This window comes from Macaca fascicularis, chromosome 16 (assembly GCF_037993035.2).
Source record: "Macaca fascicularis isolate 582-1 chromosome 16, T2T-MFA8v1.1".
Lineage (NCBI taxonomy): Eukaryota > Metazoa > Chordata > Mammalia > Primates > Cercopithecidae > Macaca > Macaca fascicularis.
The window spans coordinates 15,590,988-15,618,007 of record NC_088390.1 but is presented as its reverse complement, the minus strand read 5'-3'; the positions used below and the strand labels follow the sequence as shown (position 1 = coordinate 15,618,007).

At 41.0% G+C, this 27,020-nt stretch overlaps 1 protein-coding gene across 2 annotated transcripts; it reads left to right on the top strand.

Moving 5' to 3' along the window:
- Nucleotides 1-478: 478 nt before the first annotated feature.
- On the top strand, nt 479-26,317 carry TVP23C (trans-golgi network vesicle protein 23 homolog C). 2 transcript variants are annotated; one of them, XM_005582948.4, is made up of 7 exons: nt 479-516; nt 8,243-8,319; nt 9,758-9,902; nt 16,631-16,720; nt 17,873-18,004; nt 22,434-22,562; nt 25,136-26,317. In XM_005582948.4, exons 1-7 carry the CDS (start codon nt 505-507, stop codon nt 25,160-25,162), a joined length of 612 nt encoding a protein of 203 aa, XP_005583005.2. In that variant the 5' UTR covers nt 479-504; the 3' UTR covers nt 25,163-26,317. The 2 variants fall into 2 exon arrangements, with proteins under 2 accessions (XP_005583005.2, XP_065388880.1); XM_065532808.2 differs by lacking the exons at nt 479-516; nt 8,243-8,319 and adding an exon at nt 13,648-13,723 and having other exon boundaries at nt 9,825-9,902.
- Nucleotides 26,318-27,020: the final 703 nt, after the last annotated feature.

Here is a 27,020-nt window from a genome sequence, read left to right as displayed (position 1 = left end):
TATTTTAAAAAGTTGTTTCTACAATTTAAAGTACAAAAGTAATACTGTACAGGAGTACGTCTTTGTAAAATATTCAAAGAAAATTAAATTATAGAATAAAACCCCGACCTCCTGCATTCCGGGCAGCGACGCTGGCGGGAATGACTTCAGAATTTGCACTGGATGGACAGCAAACATTTCCTCAAAACAGACCATGAAGCTTTCCACTTGAGAGCCCACTGTGATCCCAATGCTTTTCCCAGCCGGTTTTCGCTCCTGCTCCAGGCTCCGCCTCCGCCGTGTCCGCGCTTCTCGCCCCGCCCCACACAGCAGCTCCGCCCCCGCTCGCTCCGCCCCCGGAGTTACTCCTCCGGCGTTGCTCCCTCAAAGCGGAAGTGAAGCCGGACTGAGGCTCCTACAGTGGTCCCTCCTGGCCTTTGGTGACGAGTCGCGTCAGTTCCGACCCGGACCCGTACGCTGCTGCGCTGACGTGGCTCCCGGAAGTAGGGCTGGCGTAGGGCCGCCATGTTGCAGCAGGTGAGGGGCTGAGGGCGCGCAGGGAGGATGGCGGCTCGTGGGATGGGCTCTGCAGCTTCCTGGGGACTGGAGTCCGCCTTCCCTGCGCCCACTACTCGAACTCGAGGAGGAGCGGGGCGGCCGGGAGTGGAAGGCTGTGGGTAGTTGTCTGAGGAGGGTAGCTGGGGGTTCTGAGGCCTCTGGAGGAGGCGTGACTGGTGCGGCGCCGAGCAGGTACTGCTTGCGGCTGTGGAGACGCCCGTTGTTGACCAGCCCGAGCGGGGGTCTCTTTTTCCTCAGCCCTTAGTGCGGGGGTGGAGGTGTGGAGTAGCGGCCTGCGGGCCTCTTAGATCCCTGACCCCCAGAGCTGCGATGCGATCTTGTAGGAATCGGCGACACCGCCAGAGCCTCGCTTTCAAGTTGCTGTTCCCAAACTAATGTTGTTGATGATTCTCTCTTGTGTGCTCTTAAATTGTAGTGCACATGTTGGCAACCGGAGACTAGTAAGATTAATTTAATAATCTCTTCTTCTTAGAAAAAAACGAGTATTTATAGTCACTTAGATTGTCTTACGTGTTTTTTGTTTCGGCTCACACATAATTTATTGAGGGGTTACTATGACTCAGACATGGTTGTAGGCCCAGGGATAGGGCTGTGACCAGTACAGACAAGTTTTTTGCCCCTTATTTTCGGGTTAGAGAAGTGGGTTCTAGGAGATGGGAGTGGGGTGGGGAGACACGATAAATTATATAACCAAAGATATTTTCAGATAATTGCAAAGGCAGGGTGATGAAATAGCAAGTGTCTGAGGATAGGACAACGAAGATTTGTGGTCAGAAAAGACTGCTTATGAGGAGATTCCTTGAGTGGAGAAAATCTAATAATGGTTAAATTCAGCTATGTTACAGGAAAGGCGTCCTGATTCAGACCCCAAAAGAGGGTCCTTGGCTGGGCGCGGTGACTCACGCTTGTAATCCCAGCACTTTGGGAGGACGAGGTGGGTGGATCATGAGGTCAAGAGATTGAGACCATCCTGGCCAACTTGGTGAAACCCTGTCTGTACTAAAAATACAAAAATTAGTTGGGCGTGGTGGTGCATGCCTGTAGTCCCAGCTACTCGGAGGCTGAGGCAGGAGAATCGCTTGAACTGGGGAGACGGAGGTTGCAGTCAACCTCCACTGCATTCCAGCTTGGCGACAGAGGGAGACTTCCTCTGTCCCAAAAACGTTCTTGGATCAGGCGAGAAGGAATTCAGGGTGAGTCTGCAGTGCAAAGTGGCAAAGTGAAAGCAAGTTTATTAGGAAAGTAAAGGAATGGCTACTCCATAGAGCAGCCTGGAGGGCTGCTGGTGGCCCATTTTTATGGTTATTTCTTAGTGATATGGTTAACAAGGGGTGGATTATTCATTCCTCCCCTTTTTAGAACATAGTAACTTCCTGATGTTGCCGTGGCATTTGTAAACTGGCATGGCGCTGGTGGGAGTATAGTAGTGAGGCCGACCAGTGGTCACTCTCGTGGCCGTCTTGGTCTTGGTGGGTTTTGGCTGGCTTCTTTATTGCAACCTGTTTTTTCAGCAAGGTCTTTATGGCCTGTATGTTGTGCCAACCTCATATCTCATCCTTTGACTTAGAATGCCCTGTCTGGGAATGCAGCCCAGTAGGTTTCAGCCTCATTTTACCCAGCTGCTATTGAAGATGGAGTTGTTCAGGTTCGCATGCTTCTGACATCTGAACCTGGCACCCAGGCCGGATGAGGCTGGAGAAACACAACCATGCCGACTGTTCCCACTATTTATGTATTTATTTATTTATTCATTTATGAGACAGAGTTTCACTCTTGTTGCCCAGGCTGGAGTGCAATGGCGCGATCTCGGCTCACTGCAACCTCCGCCTCCCGCCTTCAAGTGATTCTTCTGTCCCACCCTCCAGAGTAGCTGGGATTACAGGCGCCCACCACCATGTCCGGCTAATTTTTGTATTTTTAGTGGAGATGGGGTTTCACCATGTTAACCAGGCTGGTCTTGAACTCCTGACCTCAGGTGATCCACCCACCTTGGCCTTCCAAAGTGCTGAGATTACAGGCGAGAGCAAGGCCCAGCCGACTGTTCCCACTTGGTAAGTTTGTGATGCGAACCTCAGTTGAGCCCTTAGTGCTGCCAGGGGGTCATTCTCCATTTCTATAGCCCCTTCACCCTCTCACTTTAGGCAACTATTAAAATTCAAATCTTCAACATTTCTTCTCTTATCCTCTCTCAGCTGGTAATGTTGCTTCTTGTTTCACTGAAAATGGAAGCCATCGGAAGACAATTTTCACACTAGCTGCCTATTTATTTGCATGTTTACTCATTGTCTCATATTCTTGTATGATAATTGGAGTGTCCGTGCTCCATTCTTAGGTCTTCCTGTCTGCTGTGTCCTGGTTCCCATCTCCTCTTGCCTACTGGAAGGCATTGTTCCAGTAATTCTCTTTCTTCCGTCGTCAATTTTTTGATCCTTTTAAACATTTGTTCACATCGACATATAAACATGTTTTAATTTCTCTTACCTTAAAAAATGAAAACTTGACACCATATGCTCTTTGACTTGTCACCCCATTCTTTTTCCTTTAAAGACTTGTATCATATATACTTGTCTTTTAATTCTTCCATTCTCTCTTGTATTCATTCTAGTCAGCCTTTCTTCTCCTCTCCCAACCATACTGGAACTGAGGTCCCCGATGACCTGTTAAAAATACAGTGGCTGGCCGCGGTGGCTCATGCCTGTAATCCCAGCACTTTGGGAGGCCGGGGTGGGCGGATCATGAGGTCAAGAGATTGAGACCATCCTGGCCAACATGGTGAAACCCTGTCTCTACTAAAAATACAAAAATTAGCTGGGTGTGGTGGCCCTTGCCTGTAGTCTCAGCTACTCGGGAGGCTGAGGCAGGAGAATTGCTTGAACCTGGGAGGCGGAGGTTGCAGTGAGCCAAGATCACGCCACTGCACTCCAGCCTGGCGACAGAGCGAGACTCCGTCTCAAAAAGAGAAGAAGAAGAAAAAATACAGTGGTCACTTTTTGGTTTTCATCTTACTTGTGAGCAGCATTTGACACAGATGATGGATCCTCCTCCTGGAGGCACTTCATTTGGTTTCCAGGACACTACCCCCTCCTGGCTCACCTCATGTTCCTTGGTACTTCTTTTTCAGTCCCCACTGTGTATTCCTTCTTATCTTTGTGATCTCTAATTATTGGAATGCCAAGAATCTGTCTTAGCCATCTTTATCTTTTTAGTTGTTCAGGACAAAAACTTTGGAATCTTCCTTGATTCCTTTTATTTACCCTTCCTCCACCTCCCCAGTCAACCCATCAGCAAATCCTGTCAGCTCTACCTTAAAATGTATTTGGGATCTATTTTTCATCACCTCCACTGCATCCATCCTAGACCAAGCCATTACTTCTTGGCCTCGTGATTGAAGTAGTTTTCTAACCAGTCTCCTAGCTTCGTGCCTTTGTCCCTCCTTCCTCTTCCCTACCCCTCCAGATTTTTACTACAGTAGCCAGAATTCTGTATTTAACAGATGAGTCAGAACATGCAGTCTTACAGTTAGAACACTCCAGTGGATCTCCCTCTCAATGCTTTTTGGTTTTAAAAATACTAGCATCTTAAAATGTCCAAAATCAAACTGCTGATTTTGCCCCGAAATCTTTTGTGTCTTCCCCATCTTAGTAAATGTACATTAGTAAATGTAACTCCAGGAGTGCAAAGCTATTTGTCTTTTTTTTTTTTTTTTAATCTGTACCACTTACAGCGGTACCTGGCACTTGGTAGGCACTCAGTATTTACTGAATAAATGAGAAGAAATCAGTCTTTCAAAGAGCAGGGTAAGAGAAGTGTTCTAAGTAGTATGAACCATAAGTGCAAAAGAACCTGATGGGGCCTAAATTTGGCATGTTTAAGGAACTGAAAAGAGGGCCAGCCTGGACATGGTGGCTCATGCCTCTAATCCTAGAACTTTGAGAGGCCAAGGCAGGAGAATTGCTTGAGCCTGGGAGTTTGAGACTAGCCTGGGCAACACAGCGAGACCCCATTTCTGCAAGAAATTAAAATATTAGGTATGGTGGCTTGCAGTACTCAGGAGGCTGAGATGTAGAGCCTGCAGTGGTGACCCCTGATTGCTCCACTGCACTCCAGCCTGGGCGAGAGCCAGACCCTGTCTCAAAAAAAAAAAAAAAAAAAAAGCCAGTCTGGCAGGAGCTTAGGTACTGTATAAATTTCCTGTTGCTACTACAGCAGCAAATTCCTATGTACTGTTGTAAAGTTCTGGTGGTCAGAAGTCCAGAATCAGGCTCCAGGGGTTAAACATCAAGGTGTGGGTAGGGGTTCTGGAGAATGAGTTTCCTTACCTGTTTCAGCTTCTAAACACCTGGGATCCCTTCCCCATCTTAATGCCATCAGCGCAGCGTATTCGAATCTCTGTCTCTGATCCCTACTTTGCTTGTTTCATCACCTTCTCTGAACGACCTTCCTTTGTTTCTCTTGTAAGGACCTTTGTGATCACATCATCTGGCCAGCCTGGGTAATCCAGGGTAATCTCTTGACCTCAAGATCCTTAACTTAATCCCATCTGTGAAACTCTTTTTGCCAAGTAAATTCACATATTCACAGGTTCCAGGGATTAGAACCTAAACATCTTTGGCAGGGGTGAGGAGGTATTCAGCCTGCCACAGTTCATGAAGGATGAGTGGCCGGAGATAAGGTCTTAGATATTGGCAGGTACCAGATCATGATAGATCATGATAGGGAGTCTGTTTTTCAGTCATAGTGCTGAAGGGTGTCAGTAGGGGAATGATATGATTTGATGTGAAAAAGTCTCCCCGGCTGCTGGATGGCGATTATTAGACTGTTGGGATCAAGAGCAGAAGGCCTCAGCTTTTTATTCATAACATCATATGGTGGATCTCAATCTTGGCTCTACATTGTGATCACACCTCAAAGCAGTTATATCTGAAACACAGGGCTGGACCCAATTATCAGCTTTTTTTTTTTTTTTTTTTTTTTTTTTTTTTAAATAGAGCATTCTAATTGTAGCGAAGGTTAAGAACCACTAGTCTCATAGATCTGAATCCATTTTACTTTTTCAGCCTTAGCTCAATAGGAGCTTCTCCCATCCGTCACTTACTGCATGGGCTACTTGGCCATTTCTTAGACAAACTTCCTGTATTCCCACCTGTGCCTTTCAAAATATACCTAGTCTAGGGAGGCCTATGCGGACTATCAGGGCCCAGCTGCTAAACTCACCTCCAGAAAACTTCTCCAGTGCCCTGTAGTAGGAATGATTTGCTTCCTTCCCCAGCTCCCATTTGTACTTAGATTTCTCAGCCCTGATCACAGTCAGCTGTATATTATAGCCTCCTTTGCTTATTTACTCATGCCTTCAACAAATATTGTATCACTTGGCTAAATGCTCTGCTAGACACCAGGATTTATTACAATGCAAAGACAGTCCTGGTTGGGCGTGGTGGCTCACACCTGTAATCCCAGCACTTTGGGAGGGTGAGGTGGGCGGATCGCTTGAGGTCAGGAGTTGGAAACCAGCCTGGCTAACGTGGTGAGACTCTGTTTACTAAAAATACAAAAATTAGCCAGGCTAATTAGCTGAGATGCACTCCTGTAATCCCAACTACTGAGGAGGCTGAGGCACTAGAATCACTTGAACCCAGGAGGTGGAGGTTGCAGTGAGCCGAGACCATACCACTGTACTCCAGCCTGGGCGACAGAGCAAGACTGTTTCACACACACACACACACAAAAGACCTTGTCCTCCAGGTCTTCCAGCAGTTTATATATGGAGGTAGGAGTGGGTAGACTTGCAATAAGAATACTCCGAGATAATTGTTCAAATGGAGATTTGTCCAAGTGCTGTAGGAACATGGGGTTTTCAGAGGCAGGTTTTCAGCTATTTCAGTATTTGAGCTAAAAAACTTGAAGGATGATTTGGTATTTGCCTGGTGGTGAGCAGGGCATGGGGAAGGGAAGAGTTTTCTGAGACAACATGTGAAAGGCAGGGGATGGGAGAGAGATTGCAGTGTTTCTTAGAGACCATGTAGTTAACAGTATTGCTTCAGTGCTCAACAGTGCTCAATGAAGACAGTGTCAGAAGCAAGTATGGGGCATTAGATTCTGTGATCTTCTATGCTTTATGTGAAGGAGTTAAATTTTATCCTATACTTGTAGGGATGCCATTGAAAAATTTGAGCAGTAGAGTGACATGGTATGATTTCCATATTGGGAGGATTGCTCTGGGTAATGTAGAGGAGAGGCTGGAATAGAGAGGGATAAAGGCAGGGAGGCTGTTGAGTGGCACTAGGAGAGGAACAGGAGCAGGTTCGTTGTCGTTGAGGGGCATTGCAGTGAATTGAGGTGTGAACCACTCTTAGAAGCCTAAGGTTATGGGGCCGGACATGGTGGCTCACGCCTGTAATCCCAGGACTTTGGGAGGTCAAGGCGGGTGGATCACAAGGTCATGAAATCGAGACCATCCTGGTTAACACAGTGAAACCCTGTCTCCACTAAAAACATGCAAAAAATTAGCCGGGCTTGGTGGCACACGCCTGTAGTCCCAGCTACTTGGGAGGGTGAGGCAGGAGACTCGCTTGAACTGAGGAGGCAGAGGTTGCAGTGAGCTGAGGCTGTGCCATTGCACTCCAGCCTGAGCGACAGAGCAAGACTCCATCTCAAAAACAACAACAACAACAACAACAAAAAAACAGGCTAAGGTTGTAAAAGGAAGCAATGCTTTGGGAAGGTAGAGGATTGAAGGGGAGATTCAAGATCAGGGTTCTTAAAATCTTTTTTGCCTAATAAGTGGCCTTGAAGAAGTTTATATGCATATGCTGATTAGAAAGATTCAGTAGAGGGGGCTTGGTGGCTCATGCCTGTAATCCCAGCACTTTGGGAGGCCGAGGCAGGCAGATCACCTGAGTTCAGGAGTTCAAGACCAGCCTGGCCAACATCGCTAAATCCCGTCTTAACTAAAAATACAAAAATTAGCTGGGCGTGATGGCACTCACCTGTAATCCTAGCAATTTGGGAGGCTGAGTCTGGAGAATCGTTTGAACCCAGGAGATGGAGGTTGCAGTGAGCCAAGATCATGCCATTGCACTCCAGCCTGGGTGATGAGCAAAACTCCATTTCAACAACAACAACAAAAAAGAAAGATCCAATAGATAGACTTGAAGGTAGAAGAAAATGTAAATAAAGGGGAAAATGATGAAACAAGTCCCAGAGGAGGCATGAAAAGAAGTTATTCTGAGCACAAATAATTGGTTTAGCCTTGGATAAGAAGAGAAGGAGTTGTGAGAAGGGATCATGGAACTAAGGATGCAGTCGGATGATTTTGTGAAGGAGCCAGAAACCTTGAGATTATCCCTAGTAGCCTCGGCTTGCTCTGTGACTTGGGAGAGAACAGGTGAGGATAGGTGTTAAGTTTGTAGTAGCATCATCTGCACCCCAGAGTTTTCTCAGAAAGTGCAGCCTAGGGGCAGGAATGGAGCAGCTGAGACTTGGATTATTACCTGGGGTTTTTGCCAGATGATTTGAGGAGGATGGGATGGAGGATCTGCATGTGTCCTTTTCCTAGGTTTTGAATTCCTGATGCTGTAACCACATTATTTTATCTTCTATTTTGATGAGTATGCAGTTTTGCATGCAGTGACTGTGTAAACACTGAATATCCTTTTGCTTCTTGACCATTTATTTTTCCTACTAGGATAGTAATGATGACACTGAAGATGTTTCCCTGTTTGATGCAGAAGAGGAGACGACTAATAGACCAAGAAAAATCAGGTAGGAGGAGAAGTTGCATGAACTGTGTTAGTGTCCAGTGCTGTTCTGTATGTATGTCGTCGTTTCGCTGTGCTTGTGAATACTGCCTGTTGCTAGTTTGACAACATGCAGTATTTAGTGTAAGACCAAGATGACATTTCAGATTTTCTTGCGAATAATTGGCATATGGAATTTTACTTAATACTGAGTTTTAAAATTAGCAAATCCAATTATTTGAACACCTGTGTTTTAATTCTGTGCTGTTTTCCAAGAATGTACCATTTCTTCATATAGTTTCTATAGATACATTTTGATTTATTGTGCACATTTCAAAATCACGTGACATTTCTATTCTAAATTTAATTCTCTCTAAATTCACTTACTGAAAGCAGATTCTACCTGAACCCTGCTAAAATGCTGTTTTTCACTTTTCTTTCATCTTTCATGCCAGTCACAAAAGACCACATATTGTGTGATTTCATTTGTATGAAAAGTCCAGAATAGGCAAATCTGTAGAGACAAGATAGATTAGCTGTTGCTAGATACTGAGGGGTTTGAAGGTAAATGGGGAATGACTGCCAGTGGGTACAAAGATTCTGTCTGGGGTAATGAAAAGTTGTAAAATTGATTGGAGTGATGGTTGTACAACTCTGTGAATGTACTACAAACCATGAGATTGTTTACCTTAAGTAAGTAAATTGTATGATATGTGAATTATGTCTCAAAAAAGGTGTTAAAAAACAAGAAACAGGCTGGGTGCAGTGGCTCACGCCTATAATCCCAGCGCTTTGGGAGGCCGACGTGGGTGAATCACGAGGTCAGAACTTTGAGACTATCCTGACTAACACGGTGAAACCCCCCTACACTAAAAAAAAATACAAAAAATTAGCTGGGCGTGGTGGTGGGCGCCTGTAGTCCCAGCTACTCAGGAGGCTGAGGCAGGAGAATGGTGTGAACCTGGGAGGCAGAGTGCAGTGAGCCGAGATCATGCCACCACACTCCATCCTGGGCGACAGAGCGAGACTCCATCTCAAAAAAAAAAAAAAAAAGAAAAGAAAGAAGCAAAACAAGAAACTACCTGATAACTTTGTCGTAATTTCTGAAGTGATTTCTGAGGGCTAAGGAATTCTTTTGGCATGATTTGAAAATATGATTCAGATTCTAAGATATAGTTTCCTTATTTCTCCAAGCGAGGTAAAGTTCTTTATTATATATTTTGTGAAAGTTTATATTCAATGAAGTGTTAAAGTCATCTGTGCATAGTGTATTTTCTGTGACAACAGGGCCTAGTCAAATAGTGGGACTTAAGAAAAAGCGAGGTAGGACGTTTGCTTTCTCCTAAAGTCATCTCTTATTTTGACAAAACTCTTCACATTTACACCACGGCTAAAACATTTTTTCTCTACATTTGCTAGTACCTGTAGTAAAATGTAATTGCATATTGTGTTTTGGTTTTCAGACATCCAGTAGCATCATTTTTCCACTTATTCTTTCGAGTCAGTGCAATCGTCGTCTATCTTCTCTGTGAGTTGCTCAGCAGCAGCTTTATTACCTGTATGGTGACAATTATCTTGTTGTTGTCGTGTGACTTTTGGGCAGTGAAGGTAATTTTGATTGTTTTTATTTGAAAATTATATTTAATATGAAAATGATATATAAAATAATGAGAGCATTTTGCATTAGTATTAATCTTTTGTTACTTCAAACCTTGTCTGTGTTAAAGTGCTAGATATATCAAATTGCATGTAGATTTTTTTTTTCATTTTTTCCCTTTGACAATACAAGATGAGACATGTAGGTTACTGTGCTGCTGATTTTTCTGTGCCATATTCTAACCTACATCAGCTTCAAAGTCAAATAAACAAATGTGACTAGCAATCATAGACCCTACAATGTTGCTTCTAATCCATACCATGGGTTTTGCTTCAGGCTTACCTGTAGGTGTGCTGTATATAATTTCTAGATAAGGCCCCAGTGTAGGTTGTCCACAAATACTTAAAAAATACCTACCTTTTGCAGAAGCTCCTATGGATGCTTTAGGGCAGTGTTTCTCAAGCTTGCCACCCACTGAATATTTGTCGGTGTCCAAATATTGGAGGTGGGAGGAGTGTGCTATTGACATCTAGTGGATAGAGGGCAGATATGCTGCTAAATATCCTAACACACAGGACAGCCCCCTGCAACAAAGAATTACCCAAAATGTCAGTTGTGCCAAGGTCGAGACACTCTGCTGTAGGGGATAGAAAGGAGTGTAAGAAATGGTTTTAAACTCAAGAACAATGATTAGAGAGATGGATGGATGGATAGATAGGTACATGGATAAATAGATAATCAAGTAAGCATAATAAAATATTAAATATGGACTCTAGATGATATTTGGGTATTCGCTGTAAAATTTAACTCTGTATGTTTGAAAATATTCATAGTAAAATAGTGGAGAAAAAAAATCAAAGGCTAATTTTGGAGTTTCAGAGACATATACTGATTCAAAGACCAGTAAGATGTTACAACCCTATTCATACCCACCAATGTATCCATTTTTAGATCTTTTAATTCTTGTTTTTTTTTTTTTTGAGATGGAGTTTCACTCTTGTTGCCCAGGCTGCAATGGCATGATCTTGGCTCACTCACAGCAACCTCTGCCTCCTGGGTTCAAGTGATTCTCTTGCCTCAGACTCCCGAGTAGCTGGGATTACAGGCATGCACCACCATGCCTGGCTAATTTTTTTGTATTTTTAATAGAGAGTGGGTTTCTCCATGTTGGTCAGGCTGGTCTCGAACTTCTGACCTCAGTGGATCTGCCCGCCTCGGCCTCCCAAAGTGCTGGGATTACAGGCGTGAAACACCGCGCCTGGCCATCTTTTAATTCTTACAGATATCAGAAGTGGTTGGCTTGGTGATGGCCAGTTTCCATAGGCCACATAATGCCGAGAAGGAAGATTTCAAAGGTCTGTTTTCTTTAGGTTTTTCTTTTGTTCACTCTTCTTTGGCTTGCATTTATTTGAATATCTTCTGTTACTTTATGCTCTAAAGTATTTAGTACATACCTACTCACAGTTTTGATATGCGTTTCTTTTTGTTGTTCATAAAATTTCTATTCAGCCAAATAGAATATGCTTTCCAGTCAGATCTTCCTGGTAATTTCCAAACTCTTAAAATTTTTCTGGGTTTAGAGTTTTAAAAAATGTGATCAAAATAGTTTATTTTCTGATAAGGTTTTGTTTTGTTTGTTTTTGTTTTTTTGTTTTTAAACAAGGGCTTAAAAAATGGCACCCTTTTATCCTTGGCAAAATTGTAGATAGCCAAACAATGGAGATATGAAGCAAAATTAAGAAGTCAAGAATAGGTAGGTTATTAAGTGGACTTCGGATAAGCAGGGTTCTGAAACAGTTAAAATAGAGATGTGTCATAATTGTTATAAATCTCAATGTACTTACTAAAAAAACAAAAAAGCAATCTTTATCTAAACCCCCAGGTGTCCAATCTTTTGGTTTCCCTGGGCCACAGTGGAAGAAAGAATTGTCTTGGGCCACACATAAAATACACTAACATTAGCTGATGAGCTTAAAAAAAAAAAAATCACACACAAAAAAATCTCATAATGTTTTAAGAAAGTTTACGATTTTCTCGGCCAGGCGGTGGCTCATGTCTGTAATCTCAGCACTTTGGGAGGCCAAGGCGGGCGGATCACGAGGTCAGGAGATCGAGACCATTCTAACATGGTGAAACCCCGTCTCTACTAAAAATACAAAAAAAATTAGCCGGGCATGGTGGCGGGCGCCTGTAGTTCCAGCTAACCTGGAGGCTGAGGCAGGAGAATGGCGTGAACGCGGTAGGCAGATCTTGCAGTGAGCTGAGATTGCGCCACTGCACTCCAGCCTGGGCAACAGAGTGAGACTCTGTCTCAAAAAAAAAAGAAAGTTTATGAATTTCTCTTGGGCCACATTCAAAGCTGTCCTGGGCAGCATGAGGCCTGTGGGCAGAGGGTTGGATAGGCTTGCCCTAGGTGATGTTAATGAAGATAAAGAAGAGGTAGAGAACGGAAAATAATTTAAACGCATGTTTAAATGCTAAAGCTTATATTGGTTTTTATTTTATTCTTCACTCTGACAAATTGAGTAAAAAAGGTTAAATAATGGTTTTAAAAATTTAATGACAACTATTAGTAAAATTTAAAACAAGTCATGTATCTTCTGAAACATAAGAGAAGATGGAACAAGTAAAACAGTTCATAGAGCAAAAGAAGGAAAACAAAGCAAGTGTCAAGGAAGCTTAAATCAGAAAGCACATGTATAAGGTGATGTAAGTAATGCAAATTCATTATTATAGTGAATGTAATTTGATTAATATACCCATTTAAAGACAAGAATATTAAGATCGGGTCAGAAATCAAAGTCCAAACAAAAGATCTAACCAAATTAATGACATTAGAAAAAATAAAAGAAGGCAAAGATAACATCAGATCAACTCAAACCAAAAGAAACTTGGCATTGTATGATTATCAGATGAGATATGAATCAGAATAAGCACAAAGAGGAACAAAAAAATGTCATTTTATGAATCACAGTGAAGATCATTCAGAGTAAAATTATATCACACTATGTATTAAAAAAATTAGAAATATTAGAAGATAGAAAGCATTACGATAAGTCTAACAAACTACAATCTTTAACAAACCAAAGTGCCAAAAATAACTAAGGTCTGAAGGATCTGAATGAAATAATTAGCAACATCAATTTAATAGCAGTTTTTGGGACTTTGTATGACAGAATACTTTCTTGTAAAGTGCCTGTGGAGCATTTACAAAGATTGACTAAATATCACTGTGAAGAAAATCGAAATAAAATTGCCCAGAGCACCTACATTTTCTAGTCCAATGAAACAGAACTAGAAATTAATAGAAAGTGGTTGTCAAAATTGGAATTCTTTGTAAAAAACCAACTGTTATGTAATTGGGTTTAAAAGGAATCAAAAAACTGTAAATATAGGTTATTTATACCTTAATGGTGATCATTTACAGTCAAGCTTTCTGAATATGTCAAAAACTGAATTCAGAGGGAAAATAATAGAAAGAGGGAAAATAATGGACTGCTTGAATCCAGTTTCAAAAATAAGCAATAGGCCTGAGAAATTAGGAAAATAAGCTAATAAAGATAAAAGCAGGAAAGGGTTGGAAAATGGGAACGTGGAAGAGTTTGAAAGTATTCTGAGAGCATTCTTTGAAAATACCTCTGGTTTAGATCTCCCTTGCCAGCCCTTTTTTTTTTTTTTTTTTTCCACTTAACATCTCTCCCGTAGAAATTTTGGTTTCATAAGACTCTCCCTTTTCTTCTGTATTCCTTTCCTAAGGAGTGCCATCTGTGCTTCTGGTTTTGATTGCTGATCTGTAAGCTGTGTTGCCTCCCAGATCTGTATCTCCATTCAGGTTTGTCTTCACAACTCAAGGCCTCTCCATGTGTCTTCTTCACGTTTTTATGTGGCTGTCTTGAAGGCATCTCAGATCTTTTTTTTTTTTTTTTTTTTTTTTTTGAGACGGAGTCTCGCTCTGTCACCCAGGCTGGAGTGCAGTGGCGCGATCTCGGCTCACTGCAAGCTCCGCCTCCCGGGTTCACGCCATTCTCCTGCCTCAGCCTCCCGAGTAGCTGGGACTACAGGCGCCCACAACCGCGCCCGGCTAATTTTTTGTATTTTTAGTAGAGACGGGGTTTCACCGTGGTCTCGATCTCCTGACCTTGTGATCCGCCCGCCTCAGCCTCCCAAAGTGCTGGGATTACAGGCGTGAGCCACCGCGCCCGGCTCAGATCTTTTTTTTTGAGGTGAAATCTCGCTTTGTTGCCCAAGCTGGAATGCAGTGGTGCGATCTCGGCTCACTGCAACCTCCGCCTCCCGGGTTCAGGCGATTCTCCTGACTCAGCCTCCTTGGTAGCTGAGACTACAGGCATGTGCCACCATGCCTGGCTAATTTTTGTATTTTTAGTAGAGACAGGGTTTCGCTATGTTAGCTGGTCTTGAACCCAAGTGAGCCACCATGACTGGCCAGGCATCTCATATCTTAACATGTGTAAAATACTACTTGTCATCTTCCACTCCCCAAAAACTCTTCTTCTTTAAGTGTTCCCTTTCACGGGGTCTGGAATCACTACTTTTTTTACTTGAGCAAACCAGAAATGTATCAGTTGCCTCCTTCCTACTCCATATCTTATTAATGACCAAGTCCCATAAATCCATAGATTATACTTTATTCATTAGGGCGTCAGTGCCTACTACTCTATCTGGAATGCTCTTCTTGCTCCCACATCACCTTAAGACAGGGATTCCTAATCTTTTTATGCCATGGGCCCCTTTCATAGACCATGATAATGTTTTCACGTATATAAGGTACATAAGATTACAAAGGAAGTCACTTATATTGAAATATAATTTAAAAATATTAAAAAAGTAAATTTTTGATTGAGTGATATGTGTAGTAGTCCCCCCATTATCTGAGGTTTCACTTTCTGTGGTTTCAGTTACTGTAGTACGCTATACTAAACAGTAAGATATTGCATGAGGAGAACCACATTCACATAAATTTTATTAGATTATGTTGTTATAATTGTTCTATTTTTATTTCTTATTAATCTCTTACTGTGCCTTATAAATTAAACATTATCATAGGTATGTATATATAGGAAAAAATATAGCATATATAGGGTTTGGTATTATCCACAATTTCAGGCATCTTCTGGGGGTTTTGGATTGTATACCCTGCAGATAAGGGAGGACTACGATACTTTATACATTTATTAATGGTAAGATCTAGTGGCAGGTCTAATAACTACTTTCACAGCAGTAGTGAGCATAAACAATATTTTGAGATAACTGCAGCAAGTATAGTATGAAATGAAAAATGTCTGTGGTTTCTATTGTGTCAGGCTGTTTTTAATTTTATCTATATTCGTAGTTTGTTGTCTCCATTAATAATTTAAAGATATGCTAACTACTTTCAAAGCAGTGGTGAGCCTAAACAGTATTTTGAGGCTGGGCGCGGTGGCTCACTCCTGTATTCCCAGCACTTTGGGAGGCTGAGGCCGGTGAATCACCTGAGATTAGGAGTTCAAGACCAGCCTGACCAACATGGATAAACCCCGTCTCTACTAAAAATACAAAATTAGCTGGGCGTGGGGCGCATGCCTGTAATCCCTGCTACTTGGGAGGCTGAGGCAGGAGAATCACTTGAACCTGGGAGGCAGAGGTTGCAGTGAGCTGAGATCGCCCTATTGTACTCCAGCCTGGGCAACAAGAGCAAAACTCCATCTCAAAAACAAAAAACAAAACAAAACAAAAAAAACCTACAATATTTTGAGATAACTGTAGCAGGTATAGTACAAAATAAAAAAATGTCTGTGATTTCTGTTTTGTCAGGGTGTTTTTAATTTTACCTACATTCGTAGTTTGTTGTCTACATTCATAATTTAAAGATACGTTAAATTTCAGCCAGAGGTTAATGGAAATGAAGATAACATTTTTTTTACCCATCGAAGTTCACAGAACCACTGAATCTATTAGTGGACATCATTAATTAAACATCCCCGGTACTATTGATTCTTATTTATTCTTTAAATTTCATTCCAAATGTTGATTCCTCAGAGAGTCATTTTCTGATACCCAGACTAGATCAAATTTCGCTGTTATACTCTTCAATCATCCCACACTTTTCCCTTGCAGGACTTTACCTCAGTTGATAATGGTACATTTGTACATTGGTTGTCTGCTTCCTCTTCACCTCTTTCTCTGAGAAAAGAGATGGATCTGTTAGTCACTGTTGTATTACCAGCACATAGTAGATGCTCAGTAAATATTTGTTGAGTAAATAAACATTAGGAAAGCTATCAAAGGAATTTGTTACCTTAGTAAGTAGGAAAAGAGCTTGGTACACTTGAGAGACTGACTGAAGGCTAGTGTATATAACCATTTTTGGGGATATGTAGTTGTAAAATATATGTAGCTATAGTCAGGATGTAAGGTAGGTCACAGTAACCAAATAGCAAGGAGTTTAGGGAAAATTAGGGAACGGGAGAAAGGGCAAATTGTTCATGAGGGAAAAGAGAAGGGGTAATGTTTATGGGTAGACTTGTGGCTTGCTCTGTTACCTCTACCTTTACTAGTACTGCCATTATCATTTTACTTAATCATTTAGCCAGGCCTGATATATAGTAGTCTTTGCTAACTGGATATTATGAAGGTAAAGCTGAAGGTTTTTGTGTGTGAAATGTTACACTAAGATATGAGCTGATGATAGATCTTTAAATAATGCTTTTAAAATGTGCCTGTTTACATTAACCTTCACCAGAATGTCACAGGTAGACTAATGGTTGGCCTACGTTGGTGGAATCACATTGATGAAGATGGAAAGAGCCACTGGGTATTTGAATCTAGAAAGGTAAAGTGCCTTTTTTGTTTTAAATAGTGTTATCAGCTAAATTATTTGTAGATTATATTTAAATATTAGAAGATGAAGTATTCAGAATTGAAAACACTTAGCAAATCACTTGGCATGTCAGTACTAAAGGAGATGGCCTTCTAGAATTTAATGCATTTTTCTGTCTAGTTCAGACCAGAAACAAGCAATACACAGAACAGAATCCTTTGAGGAAAGACGCTGGGTCAGCGTTTATACAGTGTGCTAAGCTGCCTGCCAGGGACTGCTGATAAAATACCTCTGTGTTGCCTTCGTTAGTATCTCCATGAATCCCTCTATGCCCAGCAGATAACTGCTTTCAACATCTTGTTCTGTCTTTGCTCCTGTGGTCGTCTTTCCTTTCTGGGCAGGAAAAAGGAGGAGGAGGAGTGCAACTGGATAGAAAAGCTGATCAGAGCACTCTATTCTTCAAACTTCTGCCTTCAGGAGCCCTGGGGGTCCCGGTCTGTTTTGGGTTAGCCTGCTACAGTATAGTGAATATTCACTTTCCTCATGGAAATAAGTTTTGGAAGCAGAGGACCAAATTCTTGGCGACAGTACATCAAGGGTATTGACAAGTTATTTTAAGAAAGTGGCACTGTGTTCAATGAGCCTGTATTCTTTTATATTATGGAATCTACCTTGGACACAACTTACTACCCTTGTAAATTCCTGGGTATTGCTAAGACATTTTGATAATTGTCTTGAATCCCTTAATTCCATTTTTTTCCCCCCTCTGGATGCTAATTTGACCTTTTAGTCTCCAGAATGATTATAACTGTGATTTCCTTGATTCTTAGTCAGAAAGGTATCATTTAGAGCTTCCTTATGAATAAGTAGTACAAGTGCAAGAAGAATTGAATAGAAGCCTATCAGAGACCACTCTTTACTGTCATGTGTTGTGGTAAACCATCCATCCTGTCCTGAAAATGCAAAATGCAAAATTCTTGAGTTAATATAGATCAGTTCCTAAAATTACAAGAGTGGAAGTCATGTTTTTTTGGCTTCTGACTTAGGACTTGGGCTGTCTGTATTAATATTTGAACTTGTGAGTAATATGTTTTTTATTAAACATGTTGAACTTTTTATTGATAAATCTCACAACATGATAATTGAATTTATGTTCTTTTATAGGAGTCCTCTCAAGAGAATAAAACTGTGTCAGAGGCTGAATCAAGAATCTTTTGGTTGGGACTTATTGCCTGTCCAGTGCTGTGGGTGATATTTGCCTTTAGTGCACTCTTCTCCTTCAGAGTAAAATGGTTGGTGAGTATCAATGTAGAACTTTCAAATAATCCATTAAGATGTCTGATGGTAATCATAGGAAGCAACAACCGAGTCCTTATCATTAGGGATGTGTGAAATTTTTTCACACAATATTTACTGATATCAGGTATATTTTGACCTTAATTATGTTTTTCCTCCTAATTTGTAGTATTTTTTTTAGTTCTGTTTTGTGATACAGGTTCTTTTTTTCTTTGTGTGTGCTCATACATTCATACTTCTTTGGATTTGGAAACTTACTATCTTTTTCAGTTCTTCTAGTAGTTACCTTTAATTACTTTATGTCATTACCCTCTTTCATGAATTAGGAAATTTATTCAATATTTGTAGATTTCCTGCTCTGGAAAATGGGAAAGTTTACACTCATATGATTTCTTTAACTTCTCCCTGCTCCTACCTCTAGAGTTTTGCTTATTGTGGTCTTATTTTAGTCCTTGTAGTGGTTTTCTTTGTAACATTAATTAATGTACTTTAAACCTGTTTATTGACTTAATAGACTCTGTTTAGAAAGGGAAGAAAATAAACACTCATATTCCTTCCTATGAGTCTCCTCCTTTCTTTCTTGTTTGTTCCAGTGTTATTTTTGTGTTACCAAGTATTATAATAGTTATCTTTTGAAAACATATTTCTTAGTGGGTGTTCAGTCTTTGATCTGTTTTTTAAAAAAATCGATTCACCAGTCTTACTGCAGCTTTTCCTTTTACTTATTGGTTGGTTAAATTTTCTTTTGACTCATGTTTAAACATATGAGCCTATTGACCATTCTTGAATGATGACCTGGCTGGATTAATATTCTTGGGTCACAGTTTGTTTCCGTTTGGAAGATGCTATTCCATCATTTTCTTATATTGAATATTTTGGAGAGGTCTGAGGCCAGGCTTACTTAACCTTTGTAATCTCTCCCCATAAGGTTTTGTTTTGTTTTTTTTAGTTCGTGTAACCCGGATGTATCTGTATTTATCTTTCCATATCAATTTTCTGGAGCCTGTGTGCCTTTCTGAGACAAGCAGACTAAAGTTTTACTTGGAATCAGGAAAATTTTTTTTTTGTTAAATCTTTGCATTTATTTATGTTCTATGTTTTGACCTTTAATTTTGAAGTATTAGTTATGTCTATGTTGGATCATTTTTATTTGTTCTCGTCTACTATTTTCTTGTTGCTGTAATTATTCATTTCCTTATTTATTCAGCAATTTTAAGAGTTCACTGTTATGTCAGAGCGGCCTGGGGACACAGGGGCATAAGTTAGGGGACAGGTAAACAAGATGACTGTTCCAGTAGAGCTTGTGTTCTAGTGGAAGGTAGACAGACAGTAAAAAATACAGTAGGGTATGTTACTTAATGATACAAAGTAATGGGGTAGAGAGGGCAGAGGAGAGAACAGTAACTATTTTAGGTGCTCAGCTAAGGCTTCTCTCTGTATTTCCTTAGCTTTGTCAGCTCCGTTTTCATCTCCTGTTATCTCATCCTCATGCTTTTTGAGTTCTTATCTTTAGATTTTTCTATAGGGTGAAATATTCCCAGGAATGCTTTTATTTTGATGGTTTTTTTTTTCTTTCTGAGTAGATTCTTCACCTATCTTCTGTATACTGTGCTTCTTTTTTCTTTTTTTGCTATAGTTTTGCATAAATGCACTTCCCTTTGTCCTTATCCATTTTGCTTATCCTTACAGTGACAGCCCTGTCCAGCCCTTCTCTTTCTGCTGGTTTAGTGAGGGTGAATCTTCCTTGACCACCTTCCCCTGATGTCTGAGGCATGTGGCTGCTGCTCTGAGCTGGAATTGCGGTGCTGGGTTTGGTGGCATTAAGACACAGGTGTGAGGTGCGAGGTGGAGACCTCGCCAGGCTCTGGCTGTCTTGGCTGGGCTGCCTGGTTTTGCGTTCTCTTCCTTAGTGGAGCTCTTGTCTCCTGGTTGGCTGTGCACTCTCTGGTTTTTCCCTTCTGCTTTGGATTGTTTATGAGACCTTGGAGTTTTAGCATCCATCCAGGAGAGTCAGCCCAGTCTTTTTCTAGCAGTGTTTCTACTTCTTAAAACAAAACAGGGAGACGTTATGTGAAAGCCAGTTTGATCCTGTGTTAACCTACTTATGCCTAGTGTTCCATTATTGGAACGCTAAGCATATAGGAGTTATTTATATCCTACTGCTCAAGGTCATCAGCAAGGTCTGATTTTTCACTCATGCAAAAATTTACAAAATTGCAACCTACAGCATAAATGGGTTAAGACTGCTGGGTATAGTGGCTCATGCCTGTAATCCCAGCACTTTGGGAGGGCCGAGGCGGGCAGATCACTAGGTCAGGAGATCGAGACCATCCTGGCTGACATAGTGAAACCCTGTCTCTACTAAAAATACAAAAAATTAGCATGGTGGCAGGCACGTGTAGTCCCGGCTACTCGGGAGGCTGAGGCAGGAGAATGGTGTGAACCCAGGAGGCGGAGTTTGCAGGGAGAGATCGTGCCACTGCACTCCATTCTGGGCGATAGAGCGAGACTCCATCTCAAAAGAAATAATTAATTAAAAATAATAAAAATAAATGGGTTAAGACCACAGGACAGGAAGGGGCTTCACCCAGGCTCTCCATGAGTCTCCCACCTTCTCACTTCTCTTAAGATGATCAGCTCTCATGATTATTGATGCTTCTGTGCTTCCTCTCCTGCCTTCTTCCCACTTGGTGGCACCACTATGGCCAGCTGCAGGGATTTTCCTGCCTTTTTGGGCCGTTGTTAGTTGGGAGGAGTTTCTGTTGTCATGGCTATTTCTGCATTTTTTTTCTCGGGTCTTTTGCTTTTCTGTAAGTTGCTGGGGATGGCAATTATTAGTGAAATCTTCCTTAGAGCTTCTTTGGAGAGTGTGGAGCTGTGTAGAGCTGCTCCAGGCTGGCTCTTCGGCCACCAGCCCTTTTTTATGTTTGTTGGTATTAGTTTATTTGCGTTTTTAAAAACGCTGTTTGCTGTTTATACCTTAAGGGGAGGAAGATCTTCATGCCTGACTTTACTGCACCATCTTAAACCAGAAGTTTAACTTACAGATTTTAACATTTGTTGCCATTGAGTAAATTGATGCCTTAGCAGGACCTGTGATTGGTCTGTGAATTCAGGTGTACCCTGGCATGATATACATACCCAGCAGCGCCACTATTTGAGAAGCATGGGAAGTTAAAAGGACATTTATTCAAATAAAGACACAGTTTTATGTTTATGTAGGTAACTAGCAACCTCTTATTACACTAACACGTTTAATTCCATGAAACATAAGTTTAGAACAGAAAGTACCACCTCCTCGTCTTTTACTAGGAATGTGAACCTGTTCATTAATCAAACATTTAAATCTATTAATTAAACATTAAAATCAGCCATACATCTTGTTAAGGGTAAGGAGAATAAATCTAGATTGGAAAAAGACATTTCATTGAGCTCCTTTGCTTGTCACAGATATAAAAGAGTAGAATGGTCGATGAGCTGTTTATTCCAGAACAAGGGTTGGCAAACTATGGCCTGCAGACCACATTCAGCCTGACACCTGTTTTTGTAAGTTTTTATTGAAAAACAGCCTTGCGCATTTATATATCATCTATGGCTGCCTTTGGATTAGAACATTAGAGTTGAGTAATTGTAACAGAGACCGTATGATCTAAAATATTTATGATTTGGCCCTTTACAGAAGAACTTTGCTGATCACTGTATTAGAATCTTTAACCCTGGGAATTCCTCACATTGTCTTAATTTTTCTAATTGAGATTAATTAGAAATTTTTAAAGAATGGGTTTTGAGTTTCTTTTTCTCACTTCTCATTGATCCTAGTGGGATCACCATAGGTGAGAAAAAGAAACTCAAAGGAACAAACAGCTCTGCAAAACTACAGTTCCCCTTGGAGCTGTCTCCCTTCTCAGTTAAGGCAGGCTTCTGTTGATTGCTCCCTTAGGGCATTGCATCCCCTCTACTAGAAGCCAGTTGTCACATAGAGCAGAGATTCACCCCTGCCTGCTCTCAGTTTATTGGACTTGATCTACCTCTTGACTGTTCTTTTGTAATTCTTACAGGAATAATTAACATTTGAGCCTTTCCTGAGTCTCATTTACTTTTCCTAACTTTACTCACAGACCAGTGGGAAACAGAGAGTAAGAAGGCTCCCCCTTCACTGCATGCCCAGCAGCTAGTATGTGCCTGGCACATAGAGCGGTTGTGTTCAGTAAATACCTGCTGGGTGAATGACTCGTGCCTTGTGCAGAGCGTCTATCAGTTGGGTCTATTCTGGCAGCTGTCTCTGGAAAAGTCTCACTGGCACAATCATGGCTTTGCAGAGCTTCCTCTTCCCTCTCTTTCTCATGACAATCTGCCTTGTCTCATTTATGGCACAGAGAAAGGTCGATTTCAGGCCAGTAACCACTGATTATTTTTTCCCTTGTCCCAGGCGGTGGTTATCATGGGTGTGGTGCTACAAGGTGCCAACCTGTATGGTTACATCAGGTGTAAGGTGGGCAGCAGAAAGAATTTAACCAGCATGGCTACTTCATATTTTGGAAAGCAGTTCTTACGACAAGTAAGTGTTTTCTGGATGTGATCAGTAACTGATGCAATTATTTCTAATCTTTTTTTTTAGACGGAGTCTTGCTCTGTTGCCCAGGCTGGAGTGCAGTGGCGCAATCTCGGCTCACTGTAAGCTCTGCCTCCCGGATTCACACCATTCTCCTGCCTCAGTCCCCCGAGTAGCTGGGACCACAGGCGCACGCCACCACGCCCGGCTAATTTTTTTGTATTTTTACTGGAGACGGGGTTTCGCCTTGTTAGCCAGGATGGTCTTGATCTCCTGACTTCATGATCCTCCCGCCGTGGCCTCCCAAAGTGCTGGGATTACAGGCGTGAACCACCGCACCCGGCCCATAGTTTAATTTTTATGAAATGCTCCTGAACAGAAGTTTTTAAAAGGCATTTAGTTATTTAAATATAAAGATAAAGATGTTTTAATTGCTCTTTGGGGGTGTTCAAGACATTCTGGAAGTGTATTATCAGTATCCTAAAATTATTTTAAAGCCAGGAAGGATAAACTACCATTGATAATAACTTATTTTTTAAAAATTACTTTTAAGTTCAGTTGTTTTTCATTAATTATGGGAGCTTTAAGTGAATATCCTTGAAGAATGTATGTTGTATGGTTTTTTTGAGACGGAGTCTTGCTCTGTCACCCAGCCTGGAATGTAGTGGCATGATCTTGGCTCACTGCAAGCCCCGCCTCATTCTCCTGCCTCAGCTTCCCCAGTAGCTAGGACTACAGGCACCAGCCACCATACCTGGCTAATTTTTTTGTATTTTTAGTAGAGATGGGGTTTCACTGTGTTGCCAGGATGGTCTCGATCTCCTGACCTCGTGATCTGCCCGCCTCGGCCTCCCAAAGTGCTGGGATTACAGGTGTGAGCCACCGCGCCCAGCCTGTATGTTGTATGGTTTTAGGGAGAACAGTTGAATCACAATAGGACCATAACATTTGTACTCAGATGTTTTTTTCCCCCTAGAACATAAGGATTTTACTATAATACCCCAACATCAGGGTTTTCAGGAGGATGAGTAGTCGTCGTAGGTAAATAATTATTGGTTAAATCTCTTGGGAAAAGTGACAAGGTCAGCCGGGTGCGGTGGCTCATGCCTATAATCCCAGCACTTTGGGAGGCCGGGGTGGGCAGATCACCTGAGGTTGGGAGTTTGAGACCAGCCTGATCAATATGGAGAAACCCCATCTCTACTAAAAATATAAAATTAGCCAGGTGTGGTGGCACATGCCTGTAATCCCAACTACTAGGGAGGCTGAGGCAGGAGAATCTCTTGAACACGGGAGGCGGAGGTTGTGGTGAGCTGCGGTTGCGCCATTGCACTCCAGCCTGGGAGTTTGCTCTTATTCCAACAAGAGCGAAACTCCGTCTCAAAAAAAAAAAAAAAAAAGAAAAGAAAAGTGACAAGGTCTTTATATGGGTAATACCTTGCATTTGGTTAGTACAGTAGGTTGGGCAAGTGATGTTATATAGGACAGGGATTCTCAAACTCAAACATACATGAGAATCACCTAGAGGGCACAAGATTGCTGAGTTCCACCTCCAGACTCCTTATTCAGTAGATCTAGGGGTAGGGTCTCATAATTTGCATTTCTCCCAAGTTTCTGGGTGGTACTGAGGGTGCTGGTCCAGGGATTACATTTTAGATAACTAAAGCCCTGAGAAATTAAATTATTTACTTAAGATTATACAGCTAATAAGTGGTACAAAGCTAGATCTTAAACCCAGCCCTTCGTACTCAAAATTTATTGTTCTTTTTATGCTACTGTACAGTTTCTCTTCCGGAAGATGAAAAGTAGAGAAAGTGAATATTCACGTAGGGACATGATCATCTCATTCTGAAGGATATTTGCATGGTCCCAGTATACCTTTACTGTGGTCCACCTTAGGGTAACTTTCATGTATGTACTTATTAGGTTTTTATCCTTAGAATTTTCAGTGTTTCTGAAGGTCTGGGGTGGGACATGGAATACAGGTGAAATTAAACCTTAAACCTGGCATAACATGGATAGGGTTAGTGTCTTACATGGTACTGGCATCTGCTCAAATGGGACAAACCGGACAGCTGGGTGGATGATGGTATCCATGGGTTTACTTCAGTAGCACGTGTCTACTTTTTTTTTTGGAGACGGAATCTCACTCTTTCTACCCAGGCTGGAATGCAGTGACGTGATCTTGGCCTACTGCAAGCTCTGCCTCCTGGGCTCACGCCATCCTCCTGCCTCAGCCTCCCGAGTAGCTGGGACTGCAGGCGCCCGCCACCATGCCCAGCTAATTTTTTGTATTTTTAGTAGAGACGGGGTTTCACCGTGTTAGAGCCAGGATAGTCTCTATCTCCTGACCTTGTGATCCACCCACCTCAGCCTCCCAAAGTGGTGGTATTACAGTGCGTGAGCCACCGCTCCTGTCCTGGCATGTCTACTTTTTAATGTGATTGGGCCATTGTATGTAAGGTAATGCTCTGCTTAGAAATATAGAATGTTTTCCTAGGCATAGGCCTTGAAGTCCATGGTGTGTGAAGTGAAATAACTTTGATATTACGGAGTTTTTTTTTTTTTGTCTTTTGCAGAACACTGGAGATGATCAGACTTCCTGAATAGAGAAAACTTAATGTGCTTTGTTACATTGGGGAACAACTGAAGAGATTCTTGACTCTGAACCTTTTAGAGCTTAGTCCATGTTGCAACGAGGAGTGTTGGCTTTGTTTTTCCACTTAAAAACTTTATTTATAAAAAGGAAAAGTAGTTTTCATGTTAAGTTTTTATTTCCTTTCCAGCATTTGGGGCTAGAAAGTATATGTTGGCACTAGAAACATTGTCAAGATTTATTCTGTGGTGTAGGTATGCACATGTTCCATAGGTATGCACACAGCCATGTAGTATCAGTATATCCCAAGTTAATGAAAGTGTTCATTTACATAGGTAATGGAGACCTTTGCATTTTGATCCATAAAACATGGGAGGATGTTCTTAGTCTGTCTCAAAGCTCTATGTGTTTACATATTATTTCTGTAGATGATTTTCAGGAGTAAATTTTGCTTCCATGGTAAGAGTGAGCACTTTGGCTTATGTATAAGTTAGAAATTATTGTTAGTTTTTAATATGTACTTCATGGGGAAATTTCTTAGACATATACAAGCAAGTGAAAACAATTAGGGCCAGTGGTATTAACTACTTTCTAAAATCTTATTTTTATTTGTAAGAAGTCATTTACTTAAGGCCCAATTAATATAAGTGGAATCATCATCGTTTGTTTAAGGAATACCCAGAGATTGCTGCTGTTCTATTTATTTTACAGAAAGGATAGCTAGATTGAAGAAAGCTCTTCAGTGGACCTTGAGCTAATAGATCTTTTACCACTAAAAGAGCATTATTCTCATGTCATAATGAGAATAATCATTTACATACTTGGCATAATAAATGCCTAAAAGACATTTTATTTTCTGAATCTATTTTTTTTCTTGCTATAATGGGGATATTGTAAATTATGCATTTGTATTAATGGTATTTCTTAAAGCATTCTGTGTAACTGTAAACCAATCTACAAACTATTGTAGGCATTTGTAAATTCTGTTGTAGGTATTATAAACTTTGTTGAAGTCTTAATCAGCAGATTATGTTGTGAATATATTTGTACATTGTTAAAATAGTTTTTAAGATTATTTGTTTAATTGAATAAGTGTCTTATTGGAGTGATAGCTTTGAAGGTGCAAAACTTTATATTTGTATAAAATTCTACTGTTTACAAGGCATTTGACATGTGTAATCTCATTTAATCTTCATGACAAATATGTAATACTTTAGATGATGTAACAGAACTTCCGGTTATTGAGTGACTTTCCTAAGGAAAACAGATTACAGGAATATCTGTAGGATATAAAACACGATATATTAGTATTTTTAGAGAAAATATTTGCTCTAAATGCCTTTTCCTTTCTTAAAAATTAATAATTTGTTAAGAGCTTGTTTATTTTACTTATACTCAGCTGTTCTGTCTGGTGAGAAGAATTGATACTGCACTGAAGACATTTTAAAATTTAATCTGAAAGATCTAACCTAAATCTTTAGGGTTGAGAGTCTAACAGAGGATACATTGATATAGTTCTTTTAGATAACTGTGTTATTTGAACTGTAATCCTAAACCAAGTAACAACTGAATTTTAGAATATGCATGTGGCAGGAGCTACCATGTATTCCCTAATATTCATTTTTCCCCTTTTATAGATTTACCACCTAATTAGCTAGGGCATGGCATCCTGGAATAAAGATAACCTTTCCCAAATTTTATCGCTGTATCTTGGTGTGGCCACATGACCGAGTTTGGGCCAATGGATACATTTCCAGGAAGTATCCTTAAAAGGAGGAGGCATGCCCATCCCTTCCCCCTTTTTCCTGAAAGGTAGACACAGTGCAGGAACTAGAGCAGCCATCTTGGACTATGTGGTAAAGGCTTCG